At 42.1% G+C, this 22849-nt stretch overlaps 1 protein-coding gene and 1 long non-coding RNA gene across 14 annotated transcripts; one reads left to right on the plus strand and one right to left on the minus strand.

The window, feature by feature from the left end:
* The first annotated feature begins 140 nt into the window (after window positions 1-140).
* Window positions 141-12248, plus strand: LOC120728271. Of its 7 annotated transcripts, XR_005694709.1 has the most exons (9): window positions 2114-2128; window positions 2210-2282; window positions 2388-2709; window positions 9995-10175; window positions 10274-10766; window positions 11253-11414; window positions 11662-11769; window positions 11870-11985; window positions 12128-12248. It is a non-coding gene; the product is annotated as an uncharacterized LOC120728271 (long non-coding RNA). The 7 variants fall into 7 exon arrangements; XR_005694699.1 differs by having other exon boundaries at window positions 1623-2282; XR_005694704.1 differs by having other exon boundaries at window positions 2210-2709.
* Window positions 12249-15031: 2783 nt separating this feature from the next.
* LOC120727905 (uncharacterized protein K02A2.6-like) lies at window positions 15032-20220 on the minus strand. Of its 7 annotated transcripts, none has more exons than XM_040022784.1 (5): window positions 19264-20220; window positions 17582-17586; window positions 16719-16876; window positions 16243-16297; window positions 15032-15304 (listed from the first exon to the last, which is right to left on the minus strand). In XM_040022784.1, exons 1-3 carry the CDS (start codon window positions 20209-20211, stop codon window positions 16804-16806), a joined length of 1026 nt encoding a protein of 341 aa, XP_039878718.1. In that variant the 5' UTR covers window positions 20212-20220; the 3' UTR covers window positions 15032-15304; window positions 16243-16297; window positions 16719-16803. The 7 variants fall into 7 exon arrangements, 4 of the variants coding, with proteins under 4 accessions (XP_039878718.1, XP_039878635.1, XP_039878553.1 ...); XM_040022701.1 differs by having other exon boundaries at window positions 15032-15307; XM_040022619.1 differs by having other exon boundaries at window positions 16243-16300.
* Window positions 20221-22849: the final 2629 nt, after the last annotated feature.

Raw genomic sequence — 22849 nt, forward strand, 5'->3', positions numbered from 1 at the left:
AATTTTCATGCCTTTTTAATTTGTCATTTATTAAAATTATAAATATATATTTTAACTCAAAAGTACAGTTTTTAAATTTAACCCTAACCCTTGTGCGTGTTTTTTATTTTGACAGCGAATGCGCACCTGCGGACCACTTATGTGCAGCCCTGGTTATTTAGCTCGTCATATTGCAGCCACAGAAATTCTTTTGTCCATGAAACCATAAAGCTGCACTTTCTTTTTGCCTTATAGTCTGATTTGTCATAACTTCTCCGTTTTGTGGTAAGCTTTTCTTTGGCTGTCACTTCTTCACCCTGACCTGTCTTATTTGGCTCAGCAGAACTGAAATGCTTTTACACGCTCACTCACATAAGCTCAGCGATTCTCTGCGCGATCAACCTCTCACATGTTTAAGCTTGCTGCGGGAGATTTCACTTGTCATGTTTGCATAGTAAGCTAACGATTAATAAGACGATGTCAGAGGAATTGGTGCACAAATTATCATCACTCACAGATCAGTGCTGTCGCTCTCTATACACAGTTCGCACGATTGCAAAGTGAAAGCAAAAAAACAAGCGCAAATTCAAACGCGACTTCAATATGTCACATATTGACAGTGGCTCACAGATGCCAATGACATAATTACCCAGCTACATTTCTGAAAGAATGCAAAAGCATTGACATATATTTTCCTTCCTACAATAGCCCGACGGGCAGGGAAGAGATAGATTTTGGTAGCCCGACTGAAAAAAATCGCTAGCTCCAGGACGTCGGGCTAGCGATATTGCAAGCCCTGTATCTGATTGAGAATCACTCATCTTTGGAAAAGAGAGTTTATTACAGAGAAATGTCTCTTTCCAAAATAAAAGCTATACTATCCGCTTCTTCTGGGCTATATTCTCAGCAGCATAAGGAGAATCATGTGCTAACAGCTGTCTAAATGACTCGGCTAAAGTTAGTAGCATGCTTGTTGTTTTGGTCTTTGCACTAGGATGATGTCGGCGTAAATGTGCAGTCATATTCGTTGTGTTCCCACTAGTGCTTTCAGGTTGATCTCGTTGAAATGACCTTAACGCCACAACAACACGGCAAATCTCCGTTAACAAGCTACCGCCGATCGCCCCGTGTGTGGGGCTAGACGGCCAACACGTTAACGAGCTAACTGCGCTAACACACTAGTTCACACCAATGTAATTGAGCATTGCATGGCACATCCAACATACTGTTTTACTTTAGTCCATGACTCGCTTACCTTCAGGGTCATACCTCACATGAAAACCAAAATAATTCCAAACGCCAGATCTGAATGAGGGTGGGGGAGGTCCATGTGTCTTGCTAGCTTGCCCTGCGCTCTTCCTTCTGACTATGCTGTCTGTGTTGAGCGCTCAGTGGATCTGCGCTCGACAGTGCAGCCTAGGCGGAGTAGTCGAACGCAGATTCACTGAGCGCTCAACACAGACAGCATCGTCGGAAGGAAAGTTGATAAAATAAATTACAAATGTTGTATTGTTCGATACATATGCGTACCGAACCGAAAGCACTGTATCGAACGGTTCAATATCGATACGAATATCGTTGCACCCCTAATAAATATATATATATAGATAGATAGATCTATATCCCATTCATAACTGTACAGTGTGTAAATTATGAAACATCATTATTTGGATATTGATAAGTATCCAAATAATTCTCTTCAGTGTCAGCCAGTTTCTGTTGGCTCGGTCTGACCTCTGCTAAAGCAGGACACTGAGTGGACCTCTCCTGTTTGTTGTTTGAATATTTTAATTGAATTATCTGATGAATGATAATGCTGCTGAATATGAAGTCAGTTCTGTAGTTTTAGGAAGTAGAATTCTAGTATTTTATCTTTCTTAGCACTAGTTATATATAATATGTTGCAACATGCAGGGTCTTGTTAATGTTATATGAGAACTTGCAAAATAAAATGTGAGAATGTGTAAAACATGTTGAAAAAAATTAAATGCTAATGTAACAATTGTCACCTGGCAGTTTGTTGCTCTCTGCCAGGTGATTGGCTAAAGAGCTGTGAAAAGGTAGTGGGTGTGTGGGGTGAGGTCAGCACTCTTCTGTGGAAAAAACCAGAGGCGATTAATTGACTCGGGTGCGAGTGGGTCTACTGTCGGTAAGAGACTTTTGCCATTTTGTTTGGATCATTTGTTATTGTAGGTGCTGATTTTTAATGTGTGTCGTTGGACTTTTTTAGTGTGACCACGAGTTTTAATGGAAGAATTGATCAAGCCCTAGATCGACTGCGCGCAGGGAGACTGATCAATATTGTAGGTATATTGAGTGTGATTTAGCTTTGTGATTTTGAATGGTTTCATAAAATTGATATTTTATTGGGTAATATTTTAATCGATAGTGCTGTTTGTGTTTTTCAGCTGTGCTGTCTCTGATGTCCCTTTTTTTTCGTTCTTTTGATTGATTTGGAATTTTGTTTGTGTTGTCCGTCCAGCTGTAAAGACGGTTATTGATTGGGAGTGAGTTGTGTAAGGGCGGACTAACCTCCTTCTTTGTTTTTTTGTTTATTTGTTTGTGCCACTTCCCTTTATATTCCAGATTACGGGTCATGCATAGCGCTGCTTCCCAGCTGTGCTGAGACCCGAATTGTTTGCAGAGCGTGCCACAGGTGAATCGATTGCAGTGTCGCTAAGCGGGGTGTAACGCTTTGCAGTGTTGTGTAATTTTCACACCATTTGTGTGGTAAGTCTCATGTGCAGCTGGGATATCAGCAGGATGTGCTGTAAGTCCTGTCTGGAAATAACTGGGAATTTGTATGTTTAATTAATGTAATAAATAAATTATCAATTTATTTCTTTGCCCCGTTTACTCATCCTTGTCCTCGTTACATTTTGGCGTTGTTAACAGGATTCAAGGGAGTGGCCATTTTGTTTGTTTTTTTTGTTTTTTGTTTTTGTAAGGGCAGCAGGGACGGGTTTGTAAGATTGGAGCGAAGGAGCAGCCAGGTCTCGATCGCCATCATGGAGGGAAGTGAGCAACAAACAATGGCCCGACGTATACTGGAGTTGGAGAATGAACTTAGCGACTTGAAAACAGCATCTGTGGGTACAGAGAGGCCCTCGACGTCAACGAGGAGCTTCAGGAAGTGAATCAGAGACTGTGAGACCACAATCATGTGGTATATGTTCAACAGGATAGAAAGTTGCCATTATTTTCAGGGAAGTTGGACAATATGGGCTCACTGACTCTAGATGAGTGGACTGAGCAAATGAGAGACTTTGTGCACACGAGAGGCAGAACAGAAAAAGAGCAAGCTCAAATGATTTTTAAACCATTTAGAGGGTACCGCACGCACTGAGATGAAGTTTTTACCAAAGGAACAGAAAGAAAATGCTGAGAAATTTTTTGATACACTGAAGAAACTTACAGTTGCTTAGATTCCCACATTTCTTTGCAATGCAGATTTTTCAATCGTAGAAGGTGAGTCTTTAATTGACTTTTCTCATTCTTTGATGGCCTTAATGGATCAGATTATTAAAACGGATGAGGAAGTTTTGTGATGGTGTTAGAGATCAGACACTGAGGATCAGGCTGAGAGATTTGATTAATGCCAATCCACAGTGGACGATTCGTGAGCCGAAGCAACCAGGTGGATGGCACCGTATGAGAATCAGCCTTTTAGGTCCAGATATAATCAGTCTGTTTCAGTTTCTGCAGATATGCAGCTTCTTGTGAAAGTGTAGATTGTAGAACATCAGAATATGCTGAGTTGGTGTCCCTTTTTAAAGCCAAACAGCCCAAAACGGGGTGTAACGGTTTGCAGTGTTGTGTAATTTTCACACCATTTGTGGTAAATCTCATGTGCAGCTGGGATATCAGCAGGATGTGTTGTAAGTCCGGTCTGGAAATAACTGGGACTGTATGTTTAATTAATGTAATAAATAAATTATATTGGCTGTGGCTACAATGTAGCTGCCATCACCAGTGTGTGAATGTGTGTGTGAATGGGTGGATGACTGGATATGTAAAGCGCTTTGGGTCCTTGGGGACTAGTAAAGCGCTATATAAATACAGGCCATGAGATGAAAAAGATAGTGTGCACTCACCAGGTTGGAAAGTTATTTCCAAATATCTAAGAATCTGGGATTCAATTCCATTTTATTTATATAGCGCAAAGCACAACAAACAGTTGATTAAGGCGCTTTATATTGTCAGGTAAAGACCCTACAATGACACAAGCTCCCCTTAAACAGGAAGAAACAACCAGCAGAACCAGACTCAGGGAGGGGCAGGGCCATCTAACCAATTGATATTATTCACAAGTGAGACTGGAGCAGGACAGATAAAGGGATGTGTCCGAGTCTGTTGTGGTGAACAGAGAGCTAATCAGTAAAGTAAGTCTACATTCCTACCCTCACCTATGGCCACAAGCTGTAGGTAGTAAAATGTTCCAGCCGTGTCCTACTGGAAGGAGACGGGGGCAGACCCATGACTAGGGATGGGTATCGTTTAGGTTTATTCCGATACCGGTGCCAAACTGGTACTTTTGAAACGGTGCCGGTGCTTAACCCTTCAGAGCCGGTTGGAGCGGGCACGCTCTGTTTTGCGTAACTATTTTTAAATCCCGGTAGTCTCTGCAACCACGTAAGCTAGCGCAATAATTTTTTTTGCATATGAAACCGGAGGAGTTGTACTTACATCTGATGCCATCAGCTTGTCCTCGGGTCACAGTTTCCTTCCACATATAGCTGCATAAAAAGCAATTGCAGCAACAAAAACATAATTCCAGAAACACGCTTTGCCGATCCGATCAGCTGTTCATAACACTTCCTACGTTGGAATAGACGTCAGCGCGAACTTTTGCATGTCCGTCATTACCTGCCCGAAACCGGAAGTGACGTCATTTTCGCGGAAAATGTAGGGTTTTTTTACCATCAGGGCCTCAGGGCCTATACTGGTGTTTTTAAAAGTTATGTTTGACTTTATGACTTTCTGCGTCTTTTCTGGGATGCTTAGGACTCATATTGCACTGCTGGAAATAGTTTATTTTGATGCATATGCTGCTTTTTTGCAAATTTATATAGTATAATATTTATTTTTGTTTTTCCTGCAGAATATAAAAATTGGTGTATTTCAAAAATAAAACTATGAAGACACTCAAAATAAATTTCCTGTGGTAAGAAACTATTTTGTGCAACTTTTTTGTTTTACAGTTTTGAGGGATAAGCCTCTTAAATTTCTCTAACTAGAAATATATGTTAAAAAAGCAAAAACGATTTTCAATTTTTTTGTAGTTTATTGCACTTTTTTGCAATTTATGTAATTACTATGCACTTAATGAATACATATTATTAAAATCTGGGCTATAATTGTTGTATTGATATAGCAACTTGAAATGCTCCCAAAATGGCACCACACCATGTAAAAATATTATAGCTCTGGCGGACTTGGTTCTATGGTAGGTCTTAAAGGGTTAAACGGTGATTAAACAGGTGCTTAAAGAATGGAGAACACAAACTTTGTCCAAAAACCTCTCATGTTCAGCTGTTTTTTTTTTAAAATAGAATTAGAATAGAATAGAATTCAACTTTATTGTCATTGCACATGCACAGGTACAGGGCAACGAAATGCAGTTTGCATCCATCCAGAAGTGCTTTAGTGATATAGATATATTACAATATATATTAGCAATAATATAGATATGTGAGTATATTACAGAATGGGTCTATTATGGAATGTTATAATGTACACGGTATGAAGTATGTTGTGAATATTCTATAACTATAAGTATGTACAGGCTGTAGTGAGTACAAGCTATGAACAGGCTATGAACAGGATATAAATATGAAAAACTATACAGAATATGAAATAAATAACTTTACAGAATCTGAGATATACAGCTATACAGAAATGGGAACTATGCAAGTTGTAAACAGTTGTAGGATTAAAGATTATCGAATGTACAGAATGATTATTTACACAGAGCTATACAGTAGTGCAGTTAAGATAAGTGAGGGTGTAGATAGTTTCTACAGAGGCTATATAAAGTGCTGGTGGTTGTGAGTGGTGGTTCAGTCCATGTTATTATTGTGTGTTTGAGGGTACAGTTGTCCATTGTGTGTATGTTCAGTCCATGAGTTTAACGTGGGTCAGATGTCAGGAGGCAGAGTTCAGGAGTCTGACAGCTGTGGGGAAGAAGCTGTTCCGGTACCTGGTGGTCTTAGTCCGGAGGCTCCTGTGGCGCCTCCCAGAGGGCAGGAGGGGTGAAGAGTCCATGTGATGGGTGACTGGGGTCTTTGATGATTTTCCCAGCCCTTTTCAGACACCGCTTCCTGTAGATGTCTTTTATGGCAGGAAGTGGTGCTCCGGCGATGCGCTGGGCAGTTTCACGACCCTCTGCAACGCCTTCCGGTCCGAGGCAGAGCAGTTCCCGTACCAGACTGTTATACAGTTGGTCAGGATGCTCTCGATGGTGCAGCGATAGAAGTTCACCAGGATGTCTGAGGACAGGTGGTTCTTCCTCAGAGTCCTCAGGAAGAAGAGGCGCTGGTGAGCCTTCTTGACCAGCTTGGAGCAGTTGGTTGTCCAGGTGAGATCCTCGGAGATGTGGACTCCCAGGAACTTGAAGCTGCTCACACGCTCCACAGCCGTCCCCTTAATGTGGATGGGTGGATGTGGGTCAGCATTCCTCCTGTAGTCCACGATGAGCTCCTTGGTCTTCTCGGTGTTAAGCAGCAGGTTGTTTGTGTCGCACCACTCAGCCAGACGATCCACCTCCTCCCTGTAGGCGGCCTCATCGTTGTCACTGATGAGGCCAATCACCGTGGTGTCATCTGCAAACTTAATGATGGTGTTGGAACCATCAGCAGGTCTGCAGTCGTGGGTGAAGAGGGAGTAGAGGAAAGGGCTCATCACACAGCCTTGTGGTACACCGGTGTTCATTGTGATGGTAGATGAGCAGCGGTTATCCAGCCGGACATGTTGGGGGCGGTTGGTCAGGAAGTCCAGTAACCATTTGCAGATAAGGGAACTGATGCCCAGGTCTGTCAGTTTCCTGATGAGTTGTGAGGGGTGGATTGTATTGAATGCTGAACTGAAGTCTATAAACAGCATTCTGGCGTAGGTGTTGTTGTTGTCCAGGTGTGAGAGGACAGAGTGCAGTGCGATGGAGACTGCATCCTCTGTGCTCCTGTTCTGGCGGTATGCGAATTGGTGGGGGTCCAGGGTGGGGGGGAGACAGGATTCGAAGTGTGCTAGGACCAGTCGCTCTAAGCACTTAGTGATGATGGGGGTGAGTGCTACTGGGCGGAAGTCATTGAGGCAAGATGGGTTGGAGTTTTTGGGTATCGGGACGATGGAGGTGGATTTGAAGCAGGCCGGTACCACAGCGTGGGCCAAGGACAGGTTGAATATGTCTGTCAGCACTCCTGCAAGCTCCCCAGAACACGCTCTGAGAACACGCCCGGGGATGCCATCAGGGCCTGCAGCCTTGTGGACATTGATCCTGCTCAGCACCGCTCCTACATCGGTGGGGGAGAGAGTCAGAGGTTGGTGGTCTGGCGTCACGTCTGCTTTGGTTGTGGTTGTGGGGTTCCCTCGCTCAAAACGAGCATAAAAGTTGTTGAGCTCGTTGAGGAAGGAGACATCAGAGGATGCGGGGGAGGGTTTGGTGGTCCTGTAGTCTGTGATGGTCTGGAGTCCTTGCCACATGCGTCGGGGGTTGGAGTTGGAGAAGTGTTCTTCTACCTTCTTTTTGTAATGGTGTTTGGCTTTTTTGATGCCCTTCTTTAGATTAGCCCTGGCTGTGCTGTAGGCGTGTGCATCTCCTGACCTAAAGGCGGTGTTGCGGGCCTTCAGGAGGAGACGAACATCCCGGTTCATCCAAGGCTTCTGGTTGGGGTACATGGTGATCCGTTTCTGGGTGGTGACACTGTCTGTGGTTTTGGAGATGTAATCCAGTACAGATGAGGCGTACTGGTCCAGGTCTGTGTGGGTGAACATATTCCAGTCTGTGTTTTTAAATCTGTCCTGGAGCACTGCGTCTGTCCCCTCTGGCCACACTTTAATTGTCCTCACAGCAGGTTTCACATGTTGGATGAGTGGTGAATACCTAGGTGTGAGGAACAGGGAGAGATGGTCCGATTGTCCAATGTGGGGGAGGGGTGTGGCTTTGTAGGCTCCAGCCAGGTTGGAATACACATGGTCTAAAGTCTTGTCTCCTCTGGTGTGGCAGGAGACATGTTGGTGGAATCTGGGGAGGACTGTCTTTAAGTTGGTGTGGTTGAAGTCGCCAGCAACAATAAAAGCAGCCTCGGGGTGTTTATTCTGGTGTTTGTTAATGGCTGCAGAAAGTTCTTTCATGGCCAACCTAGCATTAGCGTCGGGGGGTATATACACGGCAGTGAGTATGATCGAAGTGAGTTCTCTGGGGAGATAATAAGGTCTGCATTTGACCATTAAAAACTCCGCATTAGGTGAGCAGTGACTCTCAGTAGTAGTGGAGTTCATGCACCAAGCATTGTTAATATAAATGCACAAACCTCCACCTCTGGTCTTGCCGGAGTCATCTGCTAGCCTGTCGGCTCGGTGTGTGTGGCGTCCTGCTAACTCGATAGCATTGTCCGGGCAGCTGTTGTTCAGCCATGTTTCGGTGAAAAACATGACATTTGAGTCCATAATCCGTCTGTTGTTAGTGATGGAGAGCCGTATCTCATCCATTTTGTTTGCCAGAGAACGGACATTGGCGAGAAAAATACTGGGTAAAGGCAGCCAGTGTGGTGTTAGCTTTAGCTTAGCCCGTAGCCCTCCGCGCCTACCTCGCCTTTGTTTACGATCTCGGCGCCGTCTGCGTGCACTTCTGCCCGGCTGGGCAGAGTGGGCACCCTCCGGTGTTCTGGAGATCTCTGGGATGAGTCGGAGATCGGCGATAAAACTGTTGGAGTTGTGAGTCCAGATGTCCAGAAGCTCTTGTCTGCTGTAGGTCAGCAACGCACAGCAATTCTGGACAAATAATCCGGTTAAAAGTAGATAAAAAACCGCTAAATAGCAGATTCTGGAGTTGGCTAAAAGTGAACTGCAGGTTCCTGAGAGGTGGACTGTGAGCACAGAAACACATGTTCATACATACAGCTGCAGCAAACTTACATTAATTTTAAATAGATTTGTTACTCTGATGTCTGTCTCTGTGTTAGTCCTCTGACAGACTGGTGACCTGTCCAGGTGTGCTCTACCTATGACTACTGGGACAGGCTCTAGCCTCTGTAATAGAAATGTTCTGTTATTCTCATTTAAAGTATTTAAGTGCTTATGCATATGCTTAGTTGTGACACTGTTACTGTTCAGTGAAAGTTTCTAAAACTAGATGAACTTACTTCAGCGTCAGCAGTTTGAGAAAACAACTCCCTTTACAGGTGCTGATAAGGCCAAGGGCACAAAACAGCTTAACCATTGATCCGTTAGGTTTCATAGCGAGACACATGAAGTGTGGTGTGATCAGTTTAACTTCCTCTTCCTTGGAATGCATAAAGGAGGAGGAGCACCACTTCTGTGGCAGCGCTGACATGACTGAACTGTGATGTTTGATGTGTGTTGGCGCAGTAATAAATAGCTTGATCACAGCTCTTTCTGTGTTGCAGACTTTATTTTAAAAATTCCACGACACCCTCCACCCTCCCACTGTGAACATGAACTGAATATTCAGAAGACATTTGTTTAAATAGTTCTAGAAATCTGAGCTGTTGGTGTGTCCTTGGATTGTGTGGTAATAATATTAGAGCCTGCAATCTTTCTTACTGAAACTCTACTATGAGTCATGTTACCTGAGATTAATTCTATGTTTACCTGTCAGCCTGGACGAATGTGCTGTGTGAAGGAAATTAAATTAAAACAGATCTGAACTGTGTACATTTAAGGAACCTGTTCATATTTAATATGAACCAGTGATTTTTTTGATTGCTGATTCCAAGAGAGTCTTTGTGGAAATCCTGTTTGGCTTTTTGTTATTTTAATTCTCTTCTCTGTTTTCCAGAACAGTTCTCCACAGTCGCTGTCCACATGGGTCAGTGGGACCAAGAAGCACTCAGCTAATGTGGGACTCTGACCAGCAACATCCAGCAAGACCCAGACAGCGTTTTCTATCTCCCAGCTGGAGTTTTTGTTTGTCTGTGACTGGAGAGGCAGATTTTTTGTTGAGCTTCACACTTGCAGAGGTAAGTCAGTTTGCAGAGATCCCTCCCACCCTGGCTTTTATGTCCTAGATTTCTTATCTGAAACAGTAATATTTCAGTGATTGCTGCTTATACCACAGGTTAATACACGCTACTGATCCCTGATGGGAGAATCATCAATTTTGGCAACAAAGAAGCCTGGTGGATGTTTGTTTACAGTCTGATGATGGGACATCATGCTCTGCATCTTCAAAGTTTGCCTCCTCATTATTATTCATACCCAGTAATGTGAAGTATGCTCATATCTACTATAACTGAACCAACCTGGTGCTCTTCATTTATGGAGGCTGTTGAGTCTGAATGTTGGATGTTGTGTATCTCGTGTTCTCTGGGCTTTGTTGTCCTCAGTCTTTTTGCAGGATCAGAAAACAAAACCAGGAGGCGCGTAAATGTTTCTTCTCCATGATGTTTCTTCAAATGTTTCTTCTGGATGATGATAAGACTGTGACACGGGATGCCACCTTTGGTCTTGTGATGAAGCAAAGCTCAGGAAGAAGTGGGATTAAATGGTACCCACATGTGTGCTGCTGAGAAGGATGTACAGGGGCACCTGCAGCCAAATCCAAGCCTCAGGTTAGTTGTAGTTGCAGAACGCTACAGGACTGAGACAGCTGAGGCATCAAATGTTTGATTAAACGGATGAAAAAGAGAAGTTTCTTCCCTATAATTATCACTTCTTAAAATCTGTAGCAACTTCAAGTCTGTCAGCGTGCTGAGCATGCTCAGAATGTGACAATATATTTTTGTTCAATATTTAATTTCTTTCAGTTGCAATTGTTAAATGAAAAAAAAAATATATATATATTCTTATAATTTAGCAAACTAATTTATCAAAAAAAATATACATATATCTGTATTAGTTTTAATAAATTAATTTGACAGCTGTATTGAAAATACCATATTGTATTCATACAGAATCAGTTTGGTATCATTGTTTGTCTGCTCACTGATTATTGAAGCTAAGAGCTAGTTTGATCTGTTTAGATCTAAAGTATCCAAAGTTGAGCTCTGATGTTTCTTCACCCCTGTGTGTGATATGTGATTCCTACATGCTGGCAGAGCAGAGCGGCAGTTTGTGCTCACAGATGGTGACGGTGTGGAGAGACGGTGGTGTTTCCTCAGAAGAACCAGCAGAGTCACAAAGGACACCAGTCCATCTCACCACCTTGACTTGCTGACTGATGTTCGTCTGCACTGCACAGAGGAAATCAACTGACCGAGGTTTGTCCAGTGACGTGTTATGAAATGTATATTTGTTTTATGCTCACAGATATGTTTTTCTTGACAGAGGCTCTGCAGAGGTTAGACAGAGAAAACATGTGCTTTACATTTTACTGTGATTTATTGAGATATTTGTTGCCTGATGTTCAGCAGGAATGGAGAAATAGAATCAAAGGAAGATGTTTTTGATGTTTTTGTAATGATGTAAGTAAATCTTCAATATTATTTATTTGCTTGGTTATATTAGGAGTGTTTCTGAGTGAGGGGGGAGGAGTCATCATCCAGGTAAAGTGACGTGGATCAGTGGATACACTTGTCTCCCCTTTAAAGGAGACGATCCAAGTCATCCTTAAATGTTAGTGCTTTCAAATACACAAACATTTTTAAAGGACAAAAATGAACATCCAACTTTGACTGTAACACAAAATAAATCATGTGTGTTTTCAAACTCTCAGATGGGCAGCATATCAGTCTTGGACTGTCTAACCTGCAGCACTGAATGACCACCACACATGAGCATGTTCCTGCAACATTCAGCATCTGATCCTTCATCTGTGTGCTTCTGCTTTTGGTAAGTAGAGTTACCCAACTCCAGTAACTCTAAACACATGCCATCCATTTCTAACAGCCTGGTTACTTCCTGTCAGTTACTTTAGAAACCATGTGGTCACCTGACCTAACACTGTTTCTTCTTCTTCCCCTTAATGTTCAAGTGTCACATGTCAAACAGCTGGAGAGGAAACTACACCAGTGTACTGGGATGTTTCAGCAACACGTGCCAGATGCTGTTCCTTCATGGTGACATCACCAGAGACAGCCCCGCCCACCTCAGGACCTCGCCATTGATCATGATGATTATAATGATGACAGCGAGCGGAACTAAGACTGTAAAAATCCACGACCAGAATGTTTCTTTCTAATTATTAATGAATACTGAGAGCCTCGTTCTGTGTTTTGTCTGTTTTGTTTTTTACCTCATTTGTTACTAACAAAGTTCACAAACTCACACAGTTTACATTCTGTATGTTTCCATCTTTACCAGCCACACTCTAACTGCATTTAAGAAAATAATCCTTAGAAATCGTCGGTTTTCTCTTTTGTAATTGATGATAATTCAGTGAATATACTGCGCTGCTTCCTTTTATTGCGTCACACATTGTTTTATGTTTTTCAGTGTCCAGTTATTTTTTACTGCTGTTTGAATTCTCTGTATGTTTGACCCTGTAGACTGTTTGATGGACTGCTTGTCTTCCTGTTTGTTACCGCCGCCTGTTTTTTAATAAAGATTTGGATTTCTGACTTCAACACAGCCTCTGCGTGTCCTCCCTTTGTGTCCTCTTCCTCTGTGAATGTGTTGCATGTGTCACAGATTCATTTTATTAACAGCTTTCCCAAAGTGAATTGCATCAGCATTCATTCACAGCACATTGCAGAAGGATTCAGATTAATACAGTGATCTTACAGTCAGAATGATCCTGACAGAGTGCCACTGTAAATGATCTTTCATCAGGTAAATTTTAAAGTTCAGGGGCAGGAGTTATGAAGAATCATGCTGGCATTAGGACTAATAATATGTACTTACAAAGTCAAAGTTTTTTAATTATGCTAGAATATTGGAAGACAATCAACTTTTAGTGTTTTCCGCATATTAATTATTCTGAAATAGAGACGGTGACCCTAACTGTACAGAAGCACTAAACAACTGACAATCTAACAGACATCATTGGCCTGAGCCGTCATGCACAGTGAGTCTGATCCTTTGCTGTGAGAGTCTGACAAGCATGTTTCTGGTCAGTTTGGAAGAAATAATATCACAATGTTGATCTTTCTTTCCAATATTCCTTCTCTTTTACAACATAAACTGTGATCAAAGCTACTTATGTTCACAGCATGTAATAATACTGACAGTCCAGGGCACTGTGGTCTGTTGCTAGTGGTTAGGACAAGAAGACACGCAATGCAGCCTACTATACTGACCGTCCAGGGCATTGTTGGTCTGTTAGCTAGGTTAGGGTTAGGGTTAGCAAATTCAGACATTATGTAATATCAATATTAAAACGTCTCTGACGTGGGCCACTGTCCCGCAGTGTTGGGAAATCCATACCAGGCTGGAACGAGTCAAGGTAGGTGAGCATCCACGAGAAGACACAGCAGATGCATCCTACTAATACTGACAGGACCAGGAGACTCCAGAAACCGAGCATCTTCTCTTCAGTGCCATCCTCGCCTGTCACCCTCTCTGCCCGCAGCTCTTTGAGTATGGGGTAGATAAGGGTGCAGAGAAACCCTTATTACTAATTTGTATTATAATTCAATTTTCATGAAATATTCATATTCAGTATTGGTCCTTTTATATTATAACCACGTATCCACCCAGGCTCATGGTGGGGCAGGGCTCTGTCCTGGGATGCTTGAGTACAAGGTAATGTACACCCTGACCAGGTATCCAGTCTGTCAGAATTGTTTTCAATATTTGGTTCAAAAACATGAGTGACAACAAAAATCCAACTAGGATTCTTGCATATGATGAATGAAGTCTGTCTTTGACTGTATTGTCCAGCTGATCCATCAAACCCCCAGCAGGTGAACCTTATTCATGACATAACACGGCAACAATGTAAAAAATGAAACAGCAACAGTCTAAATGTAAAGTGCATTCTAAAGTCCTCTTCAATAAATCATATGCAAAGAGTCATTCAGGACTGTAAAACGTGAACTACAGAACCCAGAGTCTTCATCATTAAATCTCTGGTTGCTTCATTTTTCTATCCTATATCAGACACTTTAAGGTTAGATTAGGTAAACTTGCATTCTCATGGTGAGGCAAAGTGCTTTATGTGTGTGTGTGCGTGTCATGAACGGCTATAAAAGGCCTATAATTAAAGAACAAAGCGGGGTTTGAGTTCGAGTTGCGGCAGACGGTCACTACTTGTAAATGGAACGCAGCCTTCCTGCGGCGGACAGCTAATAACAGGAATCGGACGCGGTCCAGCCAAGTCCACAGCAACCACCATAGCAACCGCCTAGCATGACCTTAAAAACATATTCTGTCTTCATAACTATCAAAAACGTGAAATGATTTGCAAAGTGTGACAGTGTTACAGCTGCAGAGAGCTATGGCGGCATCTTTGGAAGCTGTTTGCATAGCTAATAATATACGATGTAACCATGGAGACAGTCACGTGAGCTAGCGGTGCACGTTTACTACAGTGAATAAGGTGATTGCGTGCACAGCGTCCACACGCTGCAGAGGGTAAAGACATTACTTCAATATTGTTTTATATTGATATATATTTGCCTTCTGTTGACCATCACCTCAGGTTCACCATCACAGTTTCAGCAGACAGATGCACACTGTCTAAATATGAACACATTCAAAAACTCATGTCTCAGAAATAAGCACAGCTGTTCATGTTTGTCATCAGAGTTTTATTTGTAAGAAAATTATGAGCTTCATATTGTGTATCAAATAAAAGAACATTTTACAACTCTGAGTCAACAGAAACAGGAAACAGAAATGTCTCTAATGTGTACAGTGTAGTGTAAGCATTAAAAGATCATAAAGGAAACACTAACATTTATGTGAAACTAATTGTAATTAAAAAATGAACAGGTGGTTTATAGATGTAAAAGAAAGAATCTGAAAACAACACTTTTTTGGTCTAAGTGATCAAAGTAGAAAACAGAACTGATGTTCAAGAACAAACCGTAGCTGCACTAATATTACACATCTCCATTGTTGTGGTGAACAGACATGTTGCTTTTAAAACCACATGCAGTGTGTGACCGTGACTGTTCACTGAGACCATGAACGCCACTTTGCTGAAGCCTTCGCCTTCTTCTTCTTCTTCTTCTAAATTGGAAGCAGAAGGAGCACGAGCTGCTTTGATCTACTGAAAGGAAAAAGCAGAACATCTGAGCTGAAACCAGTCAGCTGAAATCATTAAGACAGGAACAATCATTCAATGCAGTGTCTCACGTATCTTAGCCTGTTACAACTGTTGATACAAGCTAAATACGGTTAACACACAGTGTCAGGGAGCTCCAGTGTGGGAACTAGTGGCTTTAGGTTTGTAGTCATTTAACTTTCATCCATTCATTCATTTAATTCAGGAGGAAGAAATGTCAGGTTGGTGCAGGCTGGTTACATTTGGTCCCATGCTGTCTTTAACTAAATGACTTGGTTCATTTTATGGCTGGGCTGTATGTGGGGTTATATCATGTTATTTGGGCAGGAGTACCTGTCCTCTGTTAGACTTAGAAAGTTTCTCCATAAGTAGAGTTTCTAACTCTTCTAGCACATCTGTGGCTGACAGCTTTTTGGTGGCTCTTTTTACCCCACACTGGTTGTGAGTGTGTAAATAGCCCCACTAGTTCTTTTGGGTTGCAGTTAACTTGGGAGGAAGGGGTGGGTCTGCCATGATTAGGTGAATAACAATGATCTGGGATACATAAATTTCATAATGCATGCATGTATCTCTATAAACCTGCCTGAGGGCTGCCATTTTTTACATTCAGTTATTTCTCTGCTGGATCTAAATAATGAATGTGTTACAGTTAAACTGACACTGGTCAGTGTAAATGGCTCATTGGGACACAGAAACCTTTAAATTAAACCTGATATCGAGTGTCAAACAATATCAAAGCTGTAAAAGCTGTTTACAGTCAGAATTTATAAAACTATGATTGTAAATAAATTCAAACAAGTGAGCTTTTCTCTTTGTGCTGAACATCAACACTGTGATTTCTTAGACTCTAAGCTTTACTTTAGCACAACCAGTTGTAGAAGCTGCCACTCCAAATGTCTTTGATAACAAGACAAAAATACCTTTTCAGTCCACGGCCTGAAGTTCTTCTCCGACATCTTCTGCCATCGGCTTTGTCTGCTGGTTTGAAGACAATAAACCACAAAAAGATGATTTAGTCACTTTGTCTGTGTCATGCAGCTCAAATGTGTCGTGTAACGATGTTGAATAGCCGTCGTTATCCCTCTGCTGTGTCAGTAGGATTGTACTGTACAGCATCTCATTGATATGTGAGGAATGCTAATGTAAACAGACTTACATCATTAAAACATAAAGGGCAGGAGATATTTAGATATTTTTATATTTATATTACATTTTATAGCTGACGGATATTACTAAATAGATAGAATTTACTAAATAGCTGGATGAACATGAAAAATATGTCTATAATAACAAATGACCATGAGAGCCAGTAGAATTAATTCAACTGGACACTCAAAAGACGTCCTTAAATGCTCTTTAAGTGGCAGAACAGATGAACAAACAGTTAATCGCTTACTTGAGATGAAATCTGCTCAGCTACTTTGAAAACAGCTTCTAACTGGTTCCTCCTTTAACAGGATGACTGCTCAGGGGTAAGGCCATCATGCAGTCCAGCAACCTTTATGGTTCTGCTTTGATTCACCAGGAACTATTAGGGAAACCTTCCAGCGCCTCCTGTGAAAGACACAGGCATAAACACACAAACATTTATTAACATGTTCCACAGTCTTCCAGTTTGATTTTCTCATCCTGTGGACAACAACGTACATGGATGCAGGTTTATTGTTAACTTTTGTAAGGTTTATTTAGTGAACATATCCAGCTGCAGCTCCACTGTGATCCTGAGCTGGATAAGCACTTAAGAAAATGTGTCAATAAATGGACAAACATCAACTTACTATATTTATCCAAACAGACGGGACCAATAATGCTTCACTGAGTTAGAGGCTTTAACAGTCTCTTCTATGTAAGAATGTCTCGTGCTGATAGACCTGCAAACTTGACAACAAAGGTTTTTCAGACTGCATGTAGCTGTCCTCTATGTCAGCTCACACATTTACATTCATGTCACACTTATTTCTGCTTTCCCATTTTATAATTATTACTTACATTTTGATTAGATACCTTGAGTTTGTAAATGATCAGATTACATAATTGGAATACAATGTATCCAATTCAGGGTTGCGGGAGGATGAAGCCTATCCCAGCTGATACAGGACAAAGACAGGCTGCCAGTTTATCACAGGGCTAACACAATATGTGTAACAGAAAATCCACTTAAATGTTTGATATTTCTTATAATAATCATAATTATGACTATTATTTAAAGGTTTCTTTATAAATACATTTTGATTTTTTTATAACCTCTAAAATATAAACCTGAGCTGTTTCAGATTCTGACCTCTGACCTCACTGCAGCTCCCTCTTGGAAGTACGCCTGCTTCTTGTCTACCCCAGTGTTGACCGCCTGCCCTTGATATCACGTACTGTACCTGAGGAACAAAAAAGGACAAACACTTGCCTTCATTTAAGAAGTACATTCATACAGAGATAATCTATGGAAACACACTAGTTCACCCTTTGGGAGAAATCAGTTCCTGTGAAACATTTCTGTATATGAACATCATGTGGAGAATGAATCAAATGAGTTCTTCCGGTGACTCAGCAGTCCCACACTGACAAATGAAATCTAGTTAAACTATTAAGCATATTTGCTCTTCTGAAATCTGTGTTAAACAACAACAAACATAAATTAGTAAAAAAAATACAGCCGAGTAGAGGCTTTACAAACCACCAGCAGCCATAATGCTAAATTTTAATCTTCAAATGTTTCTGAGCCGTCTTCAACCTGCTTTTAACACATTAAAGTCCCACAGTCAATGCAGCCTGACTCAATCCTAGATGTTCAGCACACAGAGACACAGAGGTGCCGTTTAAAGTTTAGTGTTAACCTGAGTCACTGATCATTTACAGTATTACAGAGTCTGGCAGTCTTTGCATGATGTCCACGTCACTGTAAGTTTCTAGCTGACTCTCAGGTGTGACAGGTGTGCCAGCAGGAAAGAGTAATAATAACCTGCATCCTGAGGTTTGTCATGCAGGATTAAAGGAGCCAGGCTTTGTTCACACAGCTAGGATTGTATTTTACACTGACCCTGGGTCAGTATAAGTATCATACAGTTTAAACGAAGCACTGAAACTTGCACATATTTATTACAGATGCACTGAAGCTAATCGAGATATTTGCTGTCAGTCTGTGGCTGCGATTAAACACTTTACTGAAAACTTTATTAACTAGTAACTTCATCAGTCATGACAGAAGCTAATATTTCTGTGCTAACATCGTTTAACCAGTAACAGCTTTCCTCCAATATAAGCTAACGTTTACACCGTAACTTTAAGCTAGCACCATAAAGACGGTAAAACACGTAATAATATCTACAAATGCATCTTAAAGCTGTTATATTAGCACTCGGTGTGTTGTATGTTCACCAGTATGATAATGATGAAGCAGTAATCTCAGTTAACGTGGTTTTATTAACCAGCACAGCAGCAGAGAACTTACATGCTTGGATTCAATAACGGAATGGCGCCTATACCACTCAAAACATACACACACACACCTACACGGAGGTACGGCAGGCGGATTAGGACAAAATACCAAACTAACAGCAGGTTATCTACATCCCCCTTCTTTAGTACATCCCCAACCGGACATAAAGTTTAATGCATACTGAATAATAATAACCAAAGCATAAAAGGTGACATACGCTGAGCCTTAGGAACATTTAAATTTGCAACCAGATGGAAGAAATAAACATGACAAGAATATCATTTTGCTGTATAAAGTTAAATATGATTACTACTGAAAATCACCTCAAACAGAATTTAACTTGAAACATTGACATCAGTTACTGTTGGCTCAAACATCAAACCTGAAAATGTTCTGTGTTTTAACTAGTACCCAATTAATCCCTATATCTTGGATTTGGTTTGCACACACGACCAAAGCGTGTCCTGTAAACACCATCACTCTTGGAAGGTCTTGGAGAATGCAAAACATCAGAAGAGCTCTCAACATGAGTGCTGTCTTTAAACTGTTCTACATCATTGTTTTCACCCACAACCTGCAGTCCATCATAATGATGATGATCAGTGTCTTTCTGAACAGTAACAGGCTCAGACACAGGCAATATGTGTCTGCGATTTCTCCTGTAAGTGTTTCCATCTGACTGTACCAGGTAGGATCTAGGTTCTTTACAAAGTTCCTTCACCACACCTGTGCGGTCATAACCCTGTGGGGTCTGTAACCTCACAACTTGTCCTTCGTTGAGAGGTGGAAGTGGTCGGCTGGATCTGTCATAACAGACCTTCTGAGTCAGTCTCTTGTTGAGTAGTTGGGCTTTCACTCTCTCAGATTCAAGGTGTTGTGGTTCGAGCAGTTTCGTTGTGATTGGGAGCGTGGTTCGAGTCTGTCTGGATAGAAGTCGTTCTGCAGAGGAACCCAGGTTCACATCACGTGGAACATTCCTGAGGTTCAGCAGGTTGAGAAATACATCAGTGCCATCTCTGTGTGATTTCTCCATCAGCTGTTTAGCACTGCGCACTGCTCTCTCAGCAAGCCCATTGGATTGAGGATACCCTGGACTGCTGGTGACATGTTGAAAGTCCCACTGTGAAGCGAAGTCTTTGAAACGCTGGCTTGTAAACTGCCTGCCATTGTCTGAGATCAGAGTGTGTGGAGCACCATGAACTGAGAAGTGTCTTTTCAGCTTTTTGATGACTGTCGCTGATGTCAAATCCTTTAGCAGGTCAAGCTCAAACCAGCCTGAGTATGAGTCGACTACTACTAAATAGTGCTGACAGTGCCACTCAAAGATATCTGTAGCCACAGTTGACCAAGGAAGCTCTGGAACTTCATGCAGATGAAGGGGCTCTTTTTGTTGATGAGGTTTAGTGCTGTTACACACCGAGCAGGAAGTAACTGTTTGTTCAATATCTCTTGACATGAACGGCTAGAAGACGATCCCCCGTGCTCTCCGCTTGGTAGCTTCTACGCCGGGATGTCCTCTGTGCATGATGGTGATGTAGTCTCCTTGCAGTGATTTTGGGATCACAGCTTTGGAACCTTTAAGAATGATGCCATCATCCACAATCAGCTCATCCCTGAAAGGAAAATATGGATGAACTGCTGTGGGAAGGTTGTGGAGTCGTTGTGGCCAACCATGTTTGATGAACGAGCTGAGCGCTTGCAGTGTCTCATCCTCAGCTGTGTGTCCTTTAAGTTCCTCCAGGCGTGAAGAAGAGATGCAGCTCACCATCATGACATCAAAGTTGTCCTCTTCTTCAGGCTGCTGGAAAGTGGAGCTGTTGGGAGCACGAGACAGTGTGTCAGCCAGATACATGTGTTTTCCACGTTTATATGTGAGGGTGATGTTGTATTTTTGGAGCCTTAACAACATCCTCTGTAATCTGGCTGGTGCAGCGTGAATAGGTTTCTTTAGTATGGTGACCAGTGGCTGATGGTCTGTTTCTACGACCACAGGCTTGCCATAAATGTAGTCATGAAACTTTGTACATGCGAAAACAACAGCCAGCAGCTCCTTTTCTATCTGAGCATATCTGGTTTCAGTGTCTGTCAGAGTACGTGAAGCATATGCCACAGGTCGCCCTTCCTGTAAGCAAGCTGCACCAAGACCATACTGTGATGCATCGCACGTTAGTGTCACAGGTTTGCTGACATCATAATATGACAGAACAGGTGGATTAGACATGTGCTCTTTAAGTGCTTCGAACGCAGTCTGATGCTGTGTGTCCCACATCCACTCGCTGTCCTTGTGTGTGAGCTGTCGCAGAGGAGCTGACAGATGGCTGAAGTTTGGAATGAATTTTCCAAGATAATTGACCATCCCCAGGAACCTCTGCAGGGCTTGGACATCTGTTGGAACTGGCATCTCTCTGATTGCGGCTGTTTTGGAAGGGTCTGCTTTAAGCCCCTCGCTTGTGAAAATGTGTCCGACATAACTGACCTGATTCAGCCGGAATTTGCACTTTAATGGGTTTAGTCGCAGGTTTACTTCTCTGGCACGATCAAGGACTTTTCTCAGGTTGTCATCATGTTCTTTCATGGTTCTTCCGCCAATGAGTATATCATCAACAATGATGGCACATGGATACCCAGCGAATATCTGCTCCATGGCTCTCTGAAACACCTCGCTGGCAGCGTTAAGACCAAAAGGCATTCTGAGGAACCTGAAACGACCAAAACAAGTGCTGAAGGTGGTTAGCATGGATGATTTTTGAGCCAATGACACCTGCCAAAAAGAGTTCTTAGCATCCAAAACAGAGAACACAGTAGCATTTGACATTATTGCAGCCACTTCTTCTACTGTGCGCATGGGATGGTGTGGTCTTTTCAGAGCAGTGTTTAAATCTCGAGGATTTATGCATATCCTGATTTCATCTTTGCCCTTCTTGTTGGTGGCTATCATGGAAGACACCCAGTCCGTCGGCTCTGAGACGGGAGTAATGACGCCTAATTTCTCCATCCTGACCAGCTCTGCCTTGACCCTGTCTTTCATGGCCAAAGGGATGCGATGTGCTGGGCGAACAACTGGTTTCACATCTGGGTTCAGTGTCATGCGATAGGTGACTGGCAACCTCCCAAGCTCATCAGAAAATAAGTCGCTGTATTCTGTGATAAGCTGTTGTGACAGGTCGTCTGCAGACATGCTCAATTGGTGGACGTCATTGCTGAATGATACAAGTCCCATTTCTCTGCATGCACATAGTCCAAGTATTGGCTGAACATCTTCATTAATAACAAAGAATGATAGCACATGTGGCTGCCCATGCAGAAAACACTGCAGCTTAATTACACCTGAGGTTTGAATCTTGCTGCCTCCAAATGCTACTAGGTTAACTGACTTGGGGTGTGCTTTCATTTGTTTATCTGCTCTTATAATGTTAACCGTTTTCTTGGGAAGCACATTACATTTAGCACCTGTGTCCACCTTCATTTCAACAGGAATCCCATTAATCTGCATGGTGACAAAAACTTCCTCTTTGTGTTCCACATGCACATCAGTCGCATGGATTGCATATTGCAGATTTACACCATCAACGTAGAATGTGTCATCTCCGCTGTCATCAGCTTGGTCTGGTTCCACATGATGAACTGACTTTCTGTGTCCTGCTACGTTTTGGGTAGGCCGAACAGCTCTGCACTGTTTCTTAAAATGATTCCACTTTTTGCATGCATGACACTGCTGCCCAAAAGCTGGACATTTGCTCTTTTTTGCAGCATGAGCACCCCCACAGTTAGTACAGTTAGTGACATGCTGTGTTTCAGACCTGTCTCCTTGTATTTTCTTTTTATCTCCTCTGTGCTTTCTTGTAAATGTGGGCTGGAGCACATCAACATTTGATGCAGATTGTTGAGGAAAAGCAAGTGTTTTATTATGCTCTTCAGTCATTTCATGAATCTGGCAGACAGATATGGCTTTTGCTAGCGTTAAATCACTATCACGCAGTAGCACTTTCCTTAAATTGTCATTGTTGATGCCACAAACTAGTCTGTCTCTTATTAGTTCTTCACTCAGATCACCAAATCTGCAGCTTTTTGCTTTAATCCGTAAATCACTTACA

This window comes from Simochromis diagramma, unplaced genomic scaffold (assembly GCF_900408965.1).
Source record: "Simochromis diagramma unplaced genomic scaffold, fSimDia1.1 OVJJ01000322.1, whole genome shotgun sequence".
Classification (NCBI taxonomy): Eukaryota; Metazoa; Chordata; class Actinopteri; order Cichliformes; family Cichlidae; genus Simochromis; species Simochromis diagramma.